This window comes from Onychostoma macrolepis, chromosome 11, assembly GCF_012432095.1.
Source record: "Onychostoma macrolepis isolate SWU-2019 chromosome 11, ASM1243209v1, whole genome shotgun sequence".
Lineage (NCBI taxonomy): Eukaryota > Metazoa > Chordata > Actinopteri > Cypriniformes > Cyprinidae > Onychostoma > Onychostoma macrolepis.
This window is the reverse complement of record NC_081165.1, coordinates 14,514,207-14,528,534: the sequence shown is the minus strand read 5'-3', so window position 1 is coordinate 14,528,534 and position 14,328 is coordinate 14,514,207. Positions and strand designations below refer to the sequence as shown.

The 14,328-nt window shown below is 36.1% G+C and overlaps 2 protein-coding genes across 3 annotated transcripts; one reads left to right on the top strand and one right to left on the bottom strand.

The window, feature by feature from the left end:
• Positions 1-6,472: 6,472 nt before the first annotated feature.
• LOC131549487 (myelin and lymphocyte protein-like) lies at positions 6,473-10,683 on the bottom strand. The gene is made up of 5 exons (XM_058791710.1): positions 10,665-10,683; positions 8,378-8,490; positions 7,347-7,514; positions 7,099-7,233; positions 6,473-6,827 (listed from the first exon to the last, which is right to left on the bottom strand). The coding sequence occupies exons 2-5, from the start codon at positions 8,465-8,467 to the stop codon at positions 6,753-6,755; spliced, it is 468 nt and encodes a 155-aa protein (XP_058647693.1). The 5' UTR covers positions 8,468-8,490; positions 10,665-10,683; the 3' UTR covers positions 6,473-6,752.
• A 254-nt stretch (positions 10,684-10,937) lies between these two features.
• On the top strand, positions 10,938-13,816 carry pgap4 (post-GPI attachment to proteins GalNAc transferase 4). 2 transcript variants are annotated; one of them, XM_058791708.1, is made up of 2 exons: positions 10,938-11,056; positions 11,604-13,816. In XM_058791708.1, exon 2 carries the CDS (start codon positions 11,778-11,780, stop codon positions 12,966-12,968), a length of 1,191 nt encoding a protein of 396 aa, XP_058647691.1. In that variant the 5' UTR covers positions 10,938-11,056; positions 11,604-11,777; the 3' UTR covers positions 12,969-13,816. The 2 variants fall into 2 exon arrangements, with proteins under 2 accessions (XP_058647691.1, XP_058647690.1); XM_058791707.1 differs by lacking the exon at positions 10,938-11,056 and adding an exon at positions 11,083-11,236.
• The last annotated feature ends 512 nt before the right edge of the window (positions 13,817-14,328 follow it).

Genomic DNA, 14,328 nt, shown 5'->3' with positions numbered 1-14,328 from the left:
TGTTTACATTCAATATGCTATGGGTTTACTTGCATGAGGGCAAAGTGATATAACACTTTTGGCCGCTTTAGACGTATTGCATTTTGACATCTGTCTAACTGGGCTCTATGAGAAGGGCAAATAAACGCACATGAACTCGCAAGCACATGAATCATGACTGTGTTTGGCTAAAATGCAACATCCTATAAACATCAAAGTAGCAATGGCTACATTTCAGTATGTGAAAAATGTACAGAAGTAGCTTCATCTATTTGACATCATCTATTCTCTGCTTGTGAATTTGTTAAGGGCTTTTGGCAGTATCTTCAATGCTAGTCATGCCCTTTATCACAATCAAGTGTTAAAATGCACTTAGGCAAGTACTTTGTTGCTAATTTTATCACACAATCAGTCTATAGAGGGAAAGTATTGTGAATCTAGGATCCAGAAAAAGGGTAATTCCCAAATAATGTTGATATTCTAAATTCATTTTTCTCTCTTTAAAAGTGATGCATTTATGTACATTTTGACATTATTACAAGGCAATTAGACTTTTATTCATTGTTTTCTTTTATATTACAAATTAAGCTGTAACAGCCAAAAGCAGTGACAAATTCTCATAAAAATTAATACATATCACTAATCAAACTATTAAATCAATACATTACAGCATTCATTTGGTTTTCAGTTAATGTCTTTCACATTAAAATGAATCAATATAATATCAATGACTTGTTTAAATAATCCAAATGAAAGGTAAAGTAACTATTTTAACATGGTTTAATTGTTCAAATCAGTTTATGCAAATTTAACTTTTGAAGAACTTTTGTATTTACCACATTGTGAACTTTCAAAATACAAGTTTGTAGCTTTAATAAAAATCAGTAACAAAAATAAATAAATAAAAAATCTATAATTTTGTTTATTTATATTAATTATTTTAATTATTTATATTAATTATTTTATTTATTTATATTAATTATTTTTTTAATCTATTTATTTTTGCTAAATTGCTGAATTTACACTAAGGCTTAACCCTGGACAACAATCTGAATAAATTAATGGTAAATAAACTGTAAATATGTAGTTAAGGAGGTTTTAGACACTTGTCAATGTATTTCAAACTATTTCATATCGTTTTTAAATAAACTTTTACATGGAGATTCTTTTTCATGACTGAAAAGTCAAGAGACATATTTTGATAATGACCCCAAAACAGGCCTTATGCCTGTCAACAAAGAAAAGCATTACAAATGAACTGCTTGTGCCAGCGATAAGGCTGAACTTATCAAAGCTCATATTACGTACTACAAACAAAGAGAAGACAACTTGTAAGTATAGTCTTTCCTATCATATCTCCTCGATCATCTTTCCGTAATGTTGATGCCACATTTGTGCTGCCAGCATATGGCACGTTCCCACGTCTTTGGTGTTTTTCATGATGTATCCATAGATCTTATCTGAGATGTATGACTGTTTTCCAGAAACGTCACCCAGTCAATGGCCCATTTCAAACAGCCTGAAGGTACCCAGTGCTGATTCATGATGAGTCCTGCTATGCCATAACCTACACAGTCTCATGTATAAGAACATATGAAGTGATTAACTTGCAAAGTGTCTAGAGACCATAGACCTTAATCTGCGATTAACTCAGCTGTCAGCACCCTTAAAAATTGTAATTTTAAGAAATTTCTTCATATTTGCTGAAAACAGCAGTTATGAATCATCCTCTTATGAGCCATTAAATAACTCGGAAGTTTGTTAGATTAAGTATTATTATCCTTCCTCTGTGGCTGACGTAGTCATCGCCAGCATAGGACAGCAATATGCATACAGCACACAGCTGTCACAAACATGCGCTCCATTCCTTTATCTCTCATCCGAATGTTTTTCATTCCAGTTGAAGTGTCCTTATATGATGTTTTTGTTACATAAGTGAACTTCCATCCTGAAACTCATAGTGACACTTGGATAAGGAAAAATACAAGCGCAGTAGTTATGAAATTCCGTTATATATGAGCCAGATCTTATGTCTTTGACAACTGGTATAGAACTTTGATCTAGTTTTGGCAAATATGGGACCATTTTTTTTTTTTTGCCTCTGAGATGTATGTTTTCTGCTTTCTTGCCGCCTCTGGAGGGGCCTAGATCTTCAAAAGAGAGAGAAAAACATTTGGTTGATAGCTTATAACAGGAAAATATAATGTGATATTTCTAAAAAGCTTGTCTAATGTTAGAAAATAGGTCAGTTAAATATGAAAATCTCTTTTATGTCACTCTTACTTCACACAAGATGATGGTAGAAGATTTCAGTACTTCACCGGCGGTCGAAAATGACAGAAACTGCAGCTGTACATTTGGCTTGTGGAAGATTAATCATCTGAGATGGACTCTTAGGAGCAGCAAGAATTTCTGTGACTGAGAGGATTTGTAGGAAGACAACCAGAGTAGAGTTAATTCATAGATACATTTTGTAAGTAGAATATTTGCATAATTTCATGAACAGAAAACTGTCTAAATTTCTGTTGGAAATGTTCTGTATGTATGTACACTATCAGTCAAAAGTTTTTGAACGGTAAGATTTTTAAGGTTTTTTAAAGAATTCTCTTCTGCTCGCCATCACCAAGCCTGCATTTATTTGATCCAAAATACAGCAAAAGCATTGTGAAATATGTTAACTATTTAAAATAACTGCTTTCTATTTGAATATATTTTAAAATGTCATTTATTCCTGTGATCAAAGCTAAATTTTCAGCTTCATTACTCCAGTCTTCAGTGTCACATGATCCTTCAGAAATCATTCTAATATGCTGATTTGCTCACCAACCAGAGAATCTTAAATCAGTATATTAGAATGATTTCTGAAGGATCATGTGACACTGAAGACTTTGCCATCACAGGTATTTTAACAATTTAAAATATATTAAAATAGAAAACTATTTATTTGATATTACTACTGATCAAATAATGCAGCATTTGTGAGCATTCAAGTGTATAGTGGTTTGGTTTCATTTTCAGAGCCTCTGTATCTTTGTATTTCTTTGTACTTTTATTTTTAAAGAAATCCAAACTCAGCACTTTGTTTACAGCTCCTAAAGGTAAAGTCTGCTTCCAAAAGATATAATTAAAAAGGCCTTCATTGCCGCTGTAGATTATTATGTTTTTATAATAAAACAGAAACGATTCTTGAAGAAATAGAAGGGCCCCCTTAGGCTGGAAAACACATGCGCTTCTTGTACTAATACTGAGGTGAGTCAGAGGCAGTTTTCTACCTCTTGATTTCCTTTGTCTGACTACACTTCAACCCAAGAGAACCACTGCTCTAAAAAGAGCTCAAAATCGAGTTCTCTCATAACATCTATGACGCATATTAATACTTCAACCAATAGCAGGGAATGTGAATTTTGAAGTCTAGCATACCTGCAAAAAAAACAAACAAATAAAAAAACTTAAATTAATTTAAATCGTTTAATTTTACAGTAGTCATGATGAAAATCAAGACTAAATGTTTTACTAAAGTGTTGATGTTCTGTACAATGCAATGAACAATGTTCTTCAGATTAAAATATTCCCACTATGTACTAGCCAGAAAATGTCCACATGTCTGATTAAAGCTAGGGATACATCTGGAGTCCTTGTTGAAGTTCCACTAGATCAACTATTTTTAACCACGGTTTGAAAACGTCAAGGGCTGGGTGACTGAGGATCAGCCTCTGAGGTATCAGTGAGATTACAGGGACACTCACACCTCTCAGTTCATCTGCTTTCTCAGCCATATACAGGTGCATCTCAATAAATTAGAATGTCTTGGAAAAGTTCATTTATTTCAGTAATTCAGTAATTTCAGGCTCCTTTTGCTTTAATTACTGCCTCAATTCGGCGTGGCATGGAGGTGATCAGTTTGTGGCACTGCTGAGGTGGTATGGAAGCCCAGGTTTCTTTGACAGTGGCCTTCAGCTCATCTGCATTTTTTGGTCTCTTGTTTCTCATTTTCCTCTTGACAATACCCCATAGATTCTCTGTGGGGTTCAGGTCTGGTGAGTTTGCTGGCCAGTCAAGCACACCAACACCATGGTCATTTAACCAACTTTTGGTGCTTTTGGCAGTGTGGGCAGGTGCCAAATCCTGCTGGGAAATGAAATCAGCATCTTTAAAAAGCTGGTCAGCAGAAGGAAGCATGAAGTGCTCCACAATTTCTTGGTAAACGGGTGCAGTGACTTTGGTTTTCAAAAAACACAATGGACCAACACCAGCAGATGACATTGCACCCCAAATCATCACAGACTGTGGAAACTTAACACTGGACTTCAAGCAACTTGGTCTATGAGCTTCTCCACCCTTCCTCCAGACTCTAGGACCTTGGTTTCCAAATGAAAAACAAAACTTGCTCTCATCTGAAAAGAGGACTTTGGACCACTGGGCAACAGTCCAGTTCTTCTTCTACTTAGCCCAGGTAAGACGCCTCCGATGTTGTCTGTGGTTCAGGAGTGGCTTAACAAGAGGAATACGACAACTGTAGCCAAATTCCTTGACACGTCTGTGTGTGGTGGCTCTTGATGCCTTGACCCCAGCCTCAGTCCATTCCTTGTGAAGTTCACCCAAATTCTTGAATCGATTTTGCTTGACAATCCTCATAAGGCTGCTGTTCTCGGTTGGTTGTGCATCTTTTTCCTTCCAGTCAACTTCCTGTTAACATGCTTGGATACAGCACTCTGTGAATGAATGTTTGTGGCTTACCCTCCTTGTGAAGGGTGTCAATGATTGTCTTCTGGACAACTGTCAGATCAGCAGTCTTCCCCATGATTGTGTAGCCTAGTGAACCAAACTGAGAGACCATTTTGAAAGGCTCAGGAAACCTTCGCAGGTGTTTTGAGTTGATTAGCTGATTGGCATGTCACCATATTTGTTGAGATAGTGAATTGGTGGGTTTTTGTTAAATGTGAGCCAAAATCATCACAATTAAAAGAACCAAAGATATAAACTACTTCAGTCTGTGTGCATTGAATTTATTTAATACACGAGCTTCATAATTTGAGTTGAATTACTGAAATAAATGAACTTTTCCACAACATTCTAATTTATTGAGATGCACCTCTATATGCTCTTGTGCAGTGTGGTCAGCATCACTGAATAAGAACTGAACGTGATGAGAGAACATCAATTTAGAAAGCTCTTCATCATTCCACAAACACCATAGGAAGATCTATGGATGCAGTGGCTGAGAAGGTAAAGAGATGGAAGGAGAGGAAAAGTTTCACTCAGAAAGGCTTATATTCTTGGTTGTGGCTGTAATAGAGAGTTATGCACAGCACACTCTAGTGGCTATTGTTTTGTGAATAGTGAGCTGTAGTAGTAGTATTATTATTAAGGCAAAAGAATAAAAACAAATTAATAAATTTAGATCGGTTAAATATCCCAAAATATTATTATTATTATTAGAATAATAATCAAATGTGGTTTACAATGCAAGAACATGTTTCAAAGTAATCAAGAAACATATATTTATGTATATTTTTACTAACATTGTTACAAAACGATATTTCTTTTCTTTCTTTCTTTTCATACAGTGAAAGTAAACAGTAGCCGAATCTTTCATTCGAACTAAAATTCCAGCATTTTCCTTCACGGACAAATGAAAGTTGTATGTGTTTGGTTGGAGCAACATGAGGATATGAGGTAAATTTTCTTTCTTTTTTGTGTGTGTGTGTGTGTGTGTGCGTGTGTGAAATAGCCCTTTAAGCCACTTAATGTATAAAATATAAGCTTATTATTTAAAACAAACAAACAAACAAAAAGTTTTTTTGTACGCTTGTGCTTTCTTAAAGCAGATGACACTTAAATACATTTTTAGGTTTGGCTTTAGGGGCCTCCATATATATAGAAGTAAGCATCTTACAGTATAATGCATCTGGATTCTTGGAGTCATTCCCCACCTGTCCAGCACTCATAAATTAAATATTTGATACAGTTCCCTGACATCACACCTTACAGCACACCTCAATGTTCCCTGTCCCAGACATGTGTGAACGCTCACTCTGCTGTGTGTCCTACCCTAACCCATACTTCATTCCAAACGTTTTAAGAACAGGCTAAACCAGATCTAGATAAGCAAGAAAGTCAGATAAAAGCCGAAAACAGACACACTACCTTCCATCCTTTAAGGAACAGAAAATGCTTTAAGGGACACACCAAAATAAACAGACTACAACAAACATGAAAACAAACTTAATACTAATCCAAGTGCATGAAATGAATATTATCATAATAAAGACCACTCCGAAAGCATCCAGCCACAACACGTCTATTGCGAAAAGTTTATGTAAATATCTAGTTTTATGGTACATTTATGTAAAATGTTGTAAAAGTAGCTAATTAGTTTCAGAAGATCTTACCATCCTTATATTCAAACGTAAAGGCTGATTTGCTGGTTTACAATCAAGCTCTGGGGACATTTATGTATCCAGTGCCACACCAAGAAATTATACTCCACAGATTGTTTATTTTTTCTTTATTAGGCTAGACATAATTACAATAATTTACATCTTAGGCAAAAATAGCTTCCAAAAAAAATATTAGCAAAAGGTTGTTTTAAAAAAATACAATTTATAGGAGAAAATGAAAAGACTGGAATGTCAATTTATCACATGAATTATTATTGATGCACTAAATGTTAAATGCCATTTGTTTGAGTAAACGTCATAACATTGCTTAAAGATGCAGTTCAACAATTATATTTGGTGTCAGATGAGTAATGCAGGTTGAGGGGAGACGTTTTAGAAGGATTTCCATCTGATGGCTGAGAAAATTGTGTGGATGACATACAGTGAAGTGGTTAAAAAGGAAAACACCTGAAATTAAAGAGATAAAGAGATAAATAGTCAATCGAAACTTCAACAAATAAAATGTGCAGCTGCTATTTTAAAATGGCCTTTGTTGGGCCTATGTTTAATAATTTACATATTCAAGATAATTCAGAATCTCCAGTGTATCAAAAGTAAAGCTGAATGCCTTTTTGTTTACAGACTTCACTAATATATTCTTATTGTATTTGCGTTTAACAGGTAAAACAGTGCTTTATAGACTTTGAATGATTTTTGATTTTTAGCTATAGGGACTTACCACGGCAGCTACTTCCAGCTTGTAAAAAAGTGTGTCTGTGACAACTGATATAGACCCAAAAGTGGCTGTTATGAAAGCTAGTAACACAGAAGCACTGAGATAGAGGAGTGCTGCAAATCCATGGTATGCTACATCCTGCAGAGAGAAAATTAAGATATATAAGAAAATGTGTTTTGTGTCTTCATGAGGAGAGAAAGAAAAACAGTTGAAGTGGAAAGAGAATAGACAAAGAGAGATTATGAACTCACCGCACTTGCCCAAGCGCTTCTGTTATTATGAGACCCACAGGCAAAGATCAGCAACCAGAGGAATGTCATGAGAAAACAGAAAATTGTCACAGAAATAACGTATGCCATGGGGTTGTTAGGAATGAGCTCCGTAGATGCTACCAGGCTCAATACCAGACCGCCAAAGACCTGAGAAATGAGCAAAATGAAAGAAAGTAAGTTTCACTTAAAGAATCCCTCTTTATTCCTGGAGTTACAGAGCTTGCAGATAGTTGTACAGGAAAATGTATATTCAAATGAATAAAATAAATTACTACAGAACTCTTATTCCCCTATAAAGATCTTTACAAATCAAACTCTTCCTGAAATATTGAATCAATATCAAACTCAAAACATTGGATATAAGAGAAAACAATGACATTAAAATAAAATAGAATAAAAAATGACATTTTCTGACAATTAATATATACACACACACACACAGTACAGTATGTATTTACTTAAGTTATGAATCAAATCACTTTAAATAGGCTTAACAATATAATCTTTGGATGAACACACTTGGATGAACACAACATTTTATGGGTCTTAATTGCATTTTTTAATGTTTTTCTTTGGTCCCACTTTATATTAGGTGGCCTTAACTACTATGTACTTACATTTAAATTAATCATTTGATACAATGCGCTTATTGTGTACATACATGTTCTTACATTGTACTTATATTGTTAATAATACCTTTATGTAATTACATATGTAATTAATTTCTGTAATTACATTTATAATTACACTGTTGACCCATCCCTTACACCTTAACACACTCTTAAACCTACCCATACCACCAAACCTGTCCCTAACCTTACCCGTATCCCACCTCAATAGCAGCAAAAGTGTTTTGCAATACAATATGAACACAATAATTGATGTAAGTACATAGTAATTAAGGCCACCTAATATAAAGTGTGACCGAACTTACAATAAATAAATTGCATAAGAATTTTTTGTTTCATAATGTAATCAGTAAAGTAATCAATTAATTAAAATCAACTCACAAGCTCTGGAAGGTAGAAGATGTCGGGTATGGTGCTGAATATTGCCGCTCCGCGGGGCAGGTAGCTCATTTGTCCTGTATTGGTTGCCATGTGTGCACACCTGAGTGTCCTCTCTGCACAGGTAGAGTGAATGTGCAGATGTGCTGAGGATGTGCTTTATTAAAGAGGCTGACAGAGTGCTGGACAGACCTGTTCATCTTGATGCATTCCATGAAGACCCACCCAGTTTACTCGCTCCAACTGTGGGCTGCTCTTTTATTTACTTGCTAGACTAGTAGATTTAAAAATTTAAAAAAAAAAAAATCTACTTCCTAATTTGCCCTATTAATGTGACCATGCATCTTGTGGCATTTTGTAAGACTATAGGCAATAATAAAACATAATGGAAAATATGTTTTATTTTTTCATTTTCCCTAAGAGTACAGTTGATGAGAAGTCAGTCTGGTTATACGGGTGGGGTAGATTTCATTGTGTTTAACTAACACAGGTGACTATGGTGCGTGTCAGGGTGTGACTCGGGATTTAGTTTCATAGATTGTCAACCATGGTGTGAAAGATATTAAAGAATGATTTGATGTACTATTTTACTTTACACAGTATGTGTGTAAACATGGCCAAAAATGGGTTTTGCTATTATACTCAATGTATGTAACAATCGTCTCTAATTTGCATATTAATGTGTTCTTTGGGCAACATGTAATGAAAAAATAAGTATAAAAATGAGAGTAATAGCTTAGCAACATTTTCATTAAAATCCCATTTTTCACAGAAACATTAATAGGCTATATAATTTCTTTTTCTAGTCAATATATCCTAAAATGCCATTATATCCTAAATAGTGAAGTATATCCTTGTGTCCTCATCAGTGGACATGAATGTAATTGATGCATGTCTCACAACAGAAAGTCGTATTCTGCTTTGAAAACCCTGTCCTGAGATATTCACATACTACAAACAATTTGAAAATTAGTCTGATTTACATGACAATGAAACTTCCAAACATTTGGTATCGCTGAGGCTGACGATGGGGCAACTTTTTGAGCAATGTTGCTTGGCAAGTTTGGTTAATGTTGCCATCAACGGGCAACCAGGTGAGACACAGGGCCCACAACCAATCTAAAGTATCCAGATAGAAATTTAATACCCATTCTCAGTGGGAAAGTGCCCAAGTGTATCATCAGCCTAAAAGCCCTGAATGTGCTCTTTACAGGACATCCAGACTTAAAACCATGACAAGAAATTCGCTAAAATATAATGTCCTCTTCAGATTATACGACTGTATGTAAATATGATTGGGTCCCAGGAGGGTATATGTAAAAATAATTATGATAGGCTACAGCAGGGGCGTAGCCACGGGTGTGCCAGGGTGTGCCGGTGCCACCCACAGTGGCAGCTGGCACACCTAAAAACAGTTTCAGAATTATTATTTTTTTAATCGTAATAAACATGGGCGGCGCTAAGGAGGGGCGAGCAGATGCTTCAGCACCCCCAAGAAAGACCAAAGCACTGCCATAGCACCCATAAGAAATGAAATAAAATAAAAACATTTGACTTATTACGCATTCATAACTCGTGCATTGCAATATAACGTGACATGATTAGCAGGCGCACTTTTCGAATTTTATTTTAAAAATGGATCGGTTCCTTGTGCCAAGTAGGCCTGTCCCCGACTAAAGATTTCACTAGTCACACGTAAATTGATTAATATAATAACCCAGGCTACTAACCGTCCTTTAATATATAGGCGTATAGCCTATTCCGCGCTCAAGCACACGTATAAAACTTGCAATGGCAAAAGTAGGCTAATGATTATGAATCTGTTGGGGGAAAGGGAAAAGAAAACATTTTAATTATTTGTTAATAAACTAGTGATTTCTTCTCAGTCAGTGTCGGCTGAAAAGATAAAGTTGCCGAATGCGACGCTGCACTCGCCATCTCCACATGAACTTTAATAAAGAAATGCACCTTTTCATTCTGACTACGTAATTAGAGATGTTATATATTTTTACAGGCTATATCAGCCCAGTCTGTTCTGTTCTGTAACGTTAGTAATACACAGTCTTGGTGTTTTTTTTGCACATTAATCTGACAGTAAATGTGGCACACCCAGTTTTTCAGATGTGTCAACCTTTCCCTGAAACGTTTTCTAAGTTTTGAGTAGATAATTTTTGTTATGCTTATTTAGATGCTTAATGTTAAAGCTCGATCCCATTCACTGTTAATGATGTTAAGACAAATGAAAACATTTTTAAAAATTAGGAGAAACACAGACTGTAACTTAGCTTACATTTGATGGTCTGCTGATTTACAAGACAATCAACGACAAAACTTGTTTGTTCCCCTTTACTTATTGCACAACTGTACAGATTACCTTCCTTCAACCTTCTGGTCTACCATCAATACCAAAAATCTCTCCACGCATCTACGGCAGACAGTCTTTAACTACACACTGCTATCTAGTGTCTGATCTTGTAATTACATCGCTTGATGTCGTTATCACGTGGTTTCTGATACTTTACTTAGCGCTGGCTAAGATGCACCAATCACAGTCGTTGACTATATTTTAATTGCGTCTGTCCCCTGTGAGACAAAAGCGTCCTAAAATTCGTTAAATGCGAGCTCAATCGCTGATTCCGCTTTATGAGTGCATCTCCCTGGATGCACTCAGTGTTCTACCGGGTAAGAAACGCATAACATTGCATTGTGAATACAATGCGCATTTGGTCCGTGTGTTACGGTAATACGGAAACGCCGTAACGTTAACTGTTGATGTTTGGAACTGTTTTACACTGGTCAAAGCGTGATGTTTGGCGCGTTGTTCAGTCTCGGCTGCTGTTCGTGCTCAACATTCACATTCTGGTAGGAATGCTGAAATATTTTTAATAATGCTGAAATAGTTTTCATAAAACAATAATGCTTTGTTGAATTCATTATTATTTCACTTAACGGGTCATTTCTTCCGGGTTTGTTTTCTTTATGCAGTAAGCTCATGCATATCGTTTTTCATACTTTCTACGAGTTTTTTGCACAGAAAGAAGCGGCATTCCACAAAAATGTCTTTAGAGTGTCTCATGTATATATGAAACTTTTACACTGTTTTACATTGAATATATATATATTTTATTTAAAGAAATGTATTAATGACCTAGAATGTTTTTAGTAATATTTAATGTTTTATTTACAATAAGAATGAGAGTATGACTCTGTATATCACTCTTGTCTACAGATACATATATGGAATTATCTCGAGAAGGCTCTCTAAATTTATAAGCTTGTATATGACACGACTTTTACTGCACATCAGCGCAAATCTGGTTCCACCTGTGCAACATATCCGTCACCTCAGCACTGTCTGAACTGCCACAGAAGTGAATTGTGATCACAGTTTAAACAAACACAGATGCCTCGATGGAGGACTTGTACAAGCAAACACTTTCGTTGGTCAAGCCCAGTAGCTCAAGGGCTGCTTTTGTGCATTTTAACCTTTGGAGTGATTCTGCCTATATGCTGTCATCGTCTACTTTACTCATATTATTTTTTAAAGACTGTTTATCTTGATTCACTAAGTGATGCAGCACTACAGGAAAGCTACGACAGAGGCCAGGAGGCCCTGCGTTTCTGGGAAGCAGCAGCCTCTACGAAAAGCCTGAAGGACCCGTTGGAAACACTTGCCAAGAATCCGGATCTCCTAGTCACTGTGGTGACAGCCAGAAGATCAGAGGGGAGGGACTATCACTACCTGTTACAGGTGGCACAACAGCTCAAATCGCTCCTCAAAGCGTGTGGCGATAAACCATGTGCTGAGGTCATGCTCTGTGATGTCGAAAGCAGTCCCACTTCAAATGAGGATGCTTTGCTTCTGGAGAAACAGTTTTTGGTTGTTAGACGTTCTCTTGATGAAAGGTGGCAGATCAGAGATGTGACCAACATCTTCGAGAAGGAGAAAAGAGATTATGTTTTCTGCCTGCGCAAAGGATGGGACCTGATGAGGCCAAAAAATGTTGTTGTCCTGGAGGATGACGCACTTCCGTTGACTGGTTTTTTCCCGTCCGTTAAAAGCTTACTCTCGCGGAGATTTGCACTTAATACTTTATACATAAAGCTCTACCATCCAGAACGTCTGCAGAGATACTGGAATCCAGAGCCTTATCGCATTCTAGAATGGATGGGTCTCGGCCTGTTTGGGGCTACGATCCTCCTCCTTTTGTTAGCTCACTGTACACCTCTTTCTTTTACCTTCTCACTTCCTCATTTTCTCTTTCTGGCTCTCTATGTAATGGCCGTGGCTGAGCTGGCAGGGAGGCACTATCTCCTAGAGGTCAGACGGCTTTCGCCTCAGCTGTACGCTGTGTGTCCTGCCACTGAATGCTGCACCCCTGCTATGCTCTATCCAGGTAACGCCTCCATTCGAGCCGCCGAATACCTGGACCAGACCGTCTGCGCTCAGGGAAATGCAAAAGACACGGTGCTGTACAAGATAGCCAGATCGAGGCCAGGTGAGAAGTCACACAGCGTTGAACCCAATCTCATCAAGCATATCGGTTCTTACTCCTCCATCAGGACGAACCCCGTTGCACCGAGATTAATTTGACATTTCAGATTGTTCTCATAGAACAACTCCTAAAAGTTAAATATGAAACACATTTCAGACAGTGTTTGAACACATACTCATGTAGGAGTTCAACATAACACTTGGATTAGGGCCCAAAAAGTGAGACCTAGAGAAGTTTTATATATGTGACCCTTATTTGCTGCAGCTCCAGACACAGATGCTTTAAGAATGTGGTATATTTTTTTAACACATTTTTATCTTGACTAAAGAATGTGATGTTTAAATTTTGCAGTCTTTACAATTTTATATATTTGAGATATATTATTGTTGCTGTTGTTGTTATTATTTGCATCTGCTGGAAATATAATCATCTTTCATTAGTGAATTTCTTGGTTTATTTTATATACCACACCAGCAGTAAAATCATTTTTTATTTCATGACTGAAATACAATTATGTTTAAAGAAATCAAAGGTGGTTGTTTGCCAAAAAATTTTTTTTAATTGTTTCTTGCTAACTTTGACATGTTGACACCTACAGAATGCTGCTTGTCTTTTAAAGGAACGTTATAAACATTTGTCTACAGTGCATAGAAATTGATTTTTACATGAGAAGGGAATTAATAGGGTTATAAAAGTTACTATATAAACCATAACATAAATTTGCACACAAAAACAAAAAAAAAGTGCTTAGTTCACATGCATTTAACAATCACGTAACTTTATTAAGTTTTCATTTTCATAATGAGCACTAAAATGTTTGTACCCAGATGTTGATTTATTTACTTTTTTTTTTTTTAAAGAGATTGTTTGCATAGACTTGTATTGATCTTTCAATCTATGGCCTTTATAGAAATAACTTTTGGTAAAATAAATACGTTTTACAATCGTTGGTCTCTCTCTTTTTTTTTTTTTTTTTTTTGGTCTGCCAATCACTTTATTCTATAAAAGTAATTATATACTGAAAAACGGAATAATAAAATATTTGATGTTATGGTGTTCCTCAAGTGTTGAGATCTCAGCGTAAATTACAGTGTAAACATAAGGGAACAATGGGTTAATCACAACAGTCGTTGGGGTGTTTTCTTTGAGACGTCCCTATAAAACTGAGCCTGTGGATCCTCTCCGCTAGTTCCGCTGGATTCAGTCACATGACCGGTCAAAAAACACAGCTGTGCGAACTCGGTTTTAAATAAGTAACGTTAGTAGGCTATATTAAATTCTTATATGCGTTCTTGACAAATATATTATTCGCCTCATAATTGTTTATTTGTGGAGGTTAAAGCCAAATGACACACGTTTCCGCTGTTTGGAATATGCGGGATAAAACAAACAAAAAAAATCCTACTATGGCGAGGCCTCATCTTATGAATATTAATTAGAGAGGACGTTCACCCAATC

Excerpts from the sequence above, each read along its gene's own strand:
- pgap4 (XM_058791708.1), top strand. The coding sequence starts at position 11,778 with ATGCCTCGATGGAGGACTTGTACAAGCAAACACTTTCGTTGGTCAAGC.
- LOC131549487 (XM_058791710.1), bottom strand. The coding sequence starts at position 8,467 with ATGGCAACCAATACAGGACAAATGAGCTACCTGCCCCGCGGAGCGGCA. Across the intron at positions 7,234-7,346 it reads GAAGCGCTTGGGCAAGTGCG|GATGTAGCATACCATGGATT; the intron begins GTGAGTTCATAA and ends TTCTCTCTGCAG. Across the intron at positions 6,828-7,098 it reads AGCTGGAAGTAGCTGCCGTG|GTGTTTTCCTTTTTAACCAC; the intron begins GTAAGTCCCTAT and ends CTTTAATTTCAG.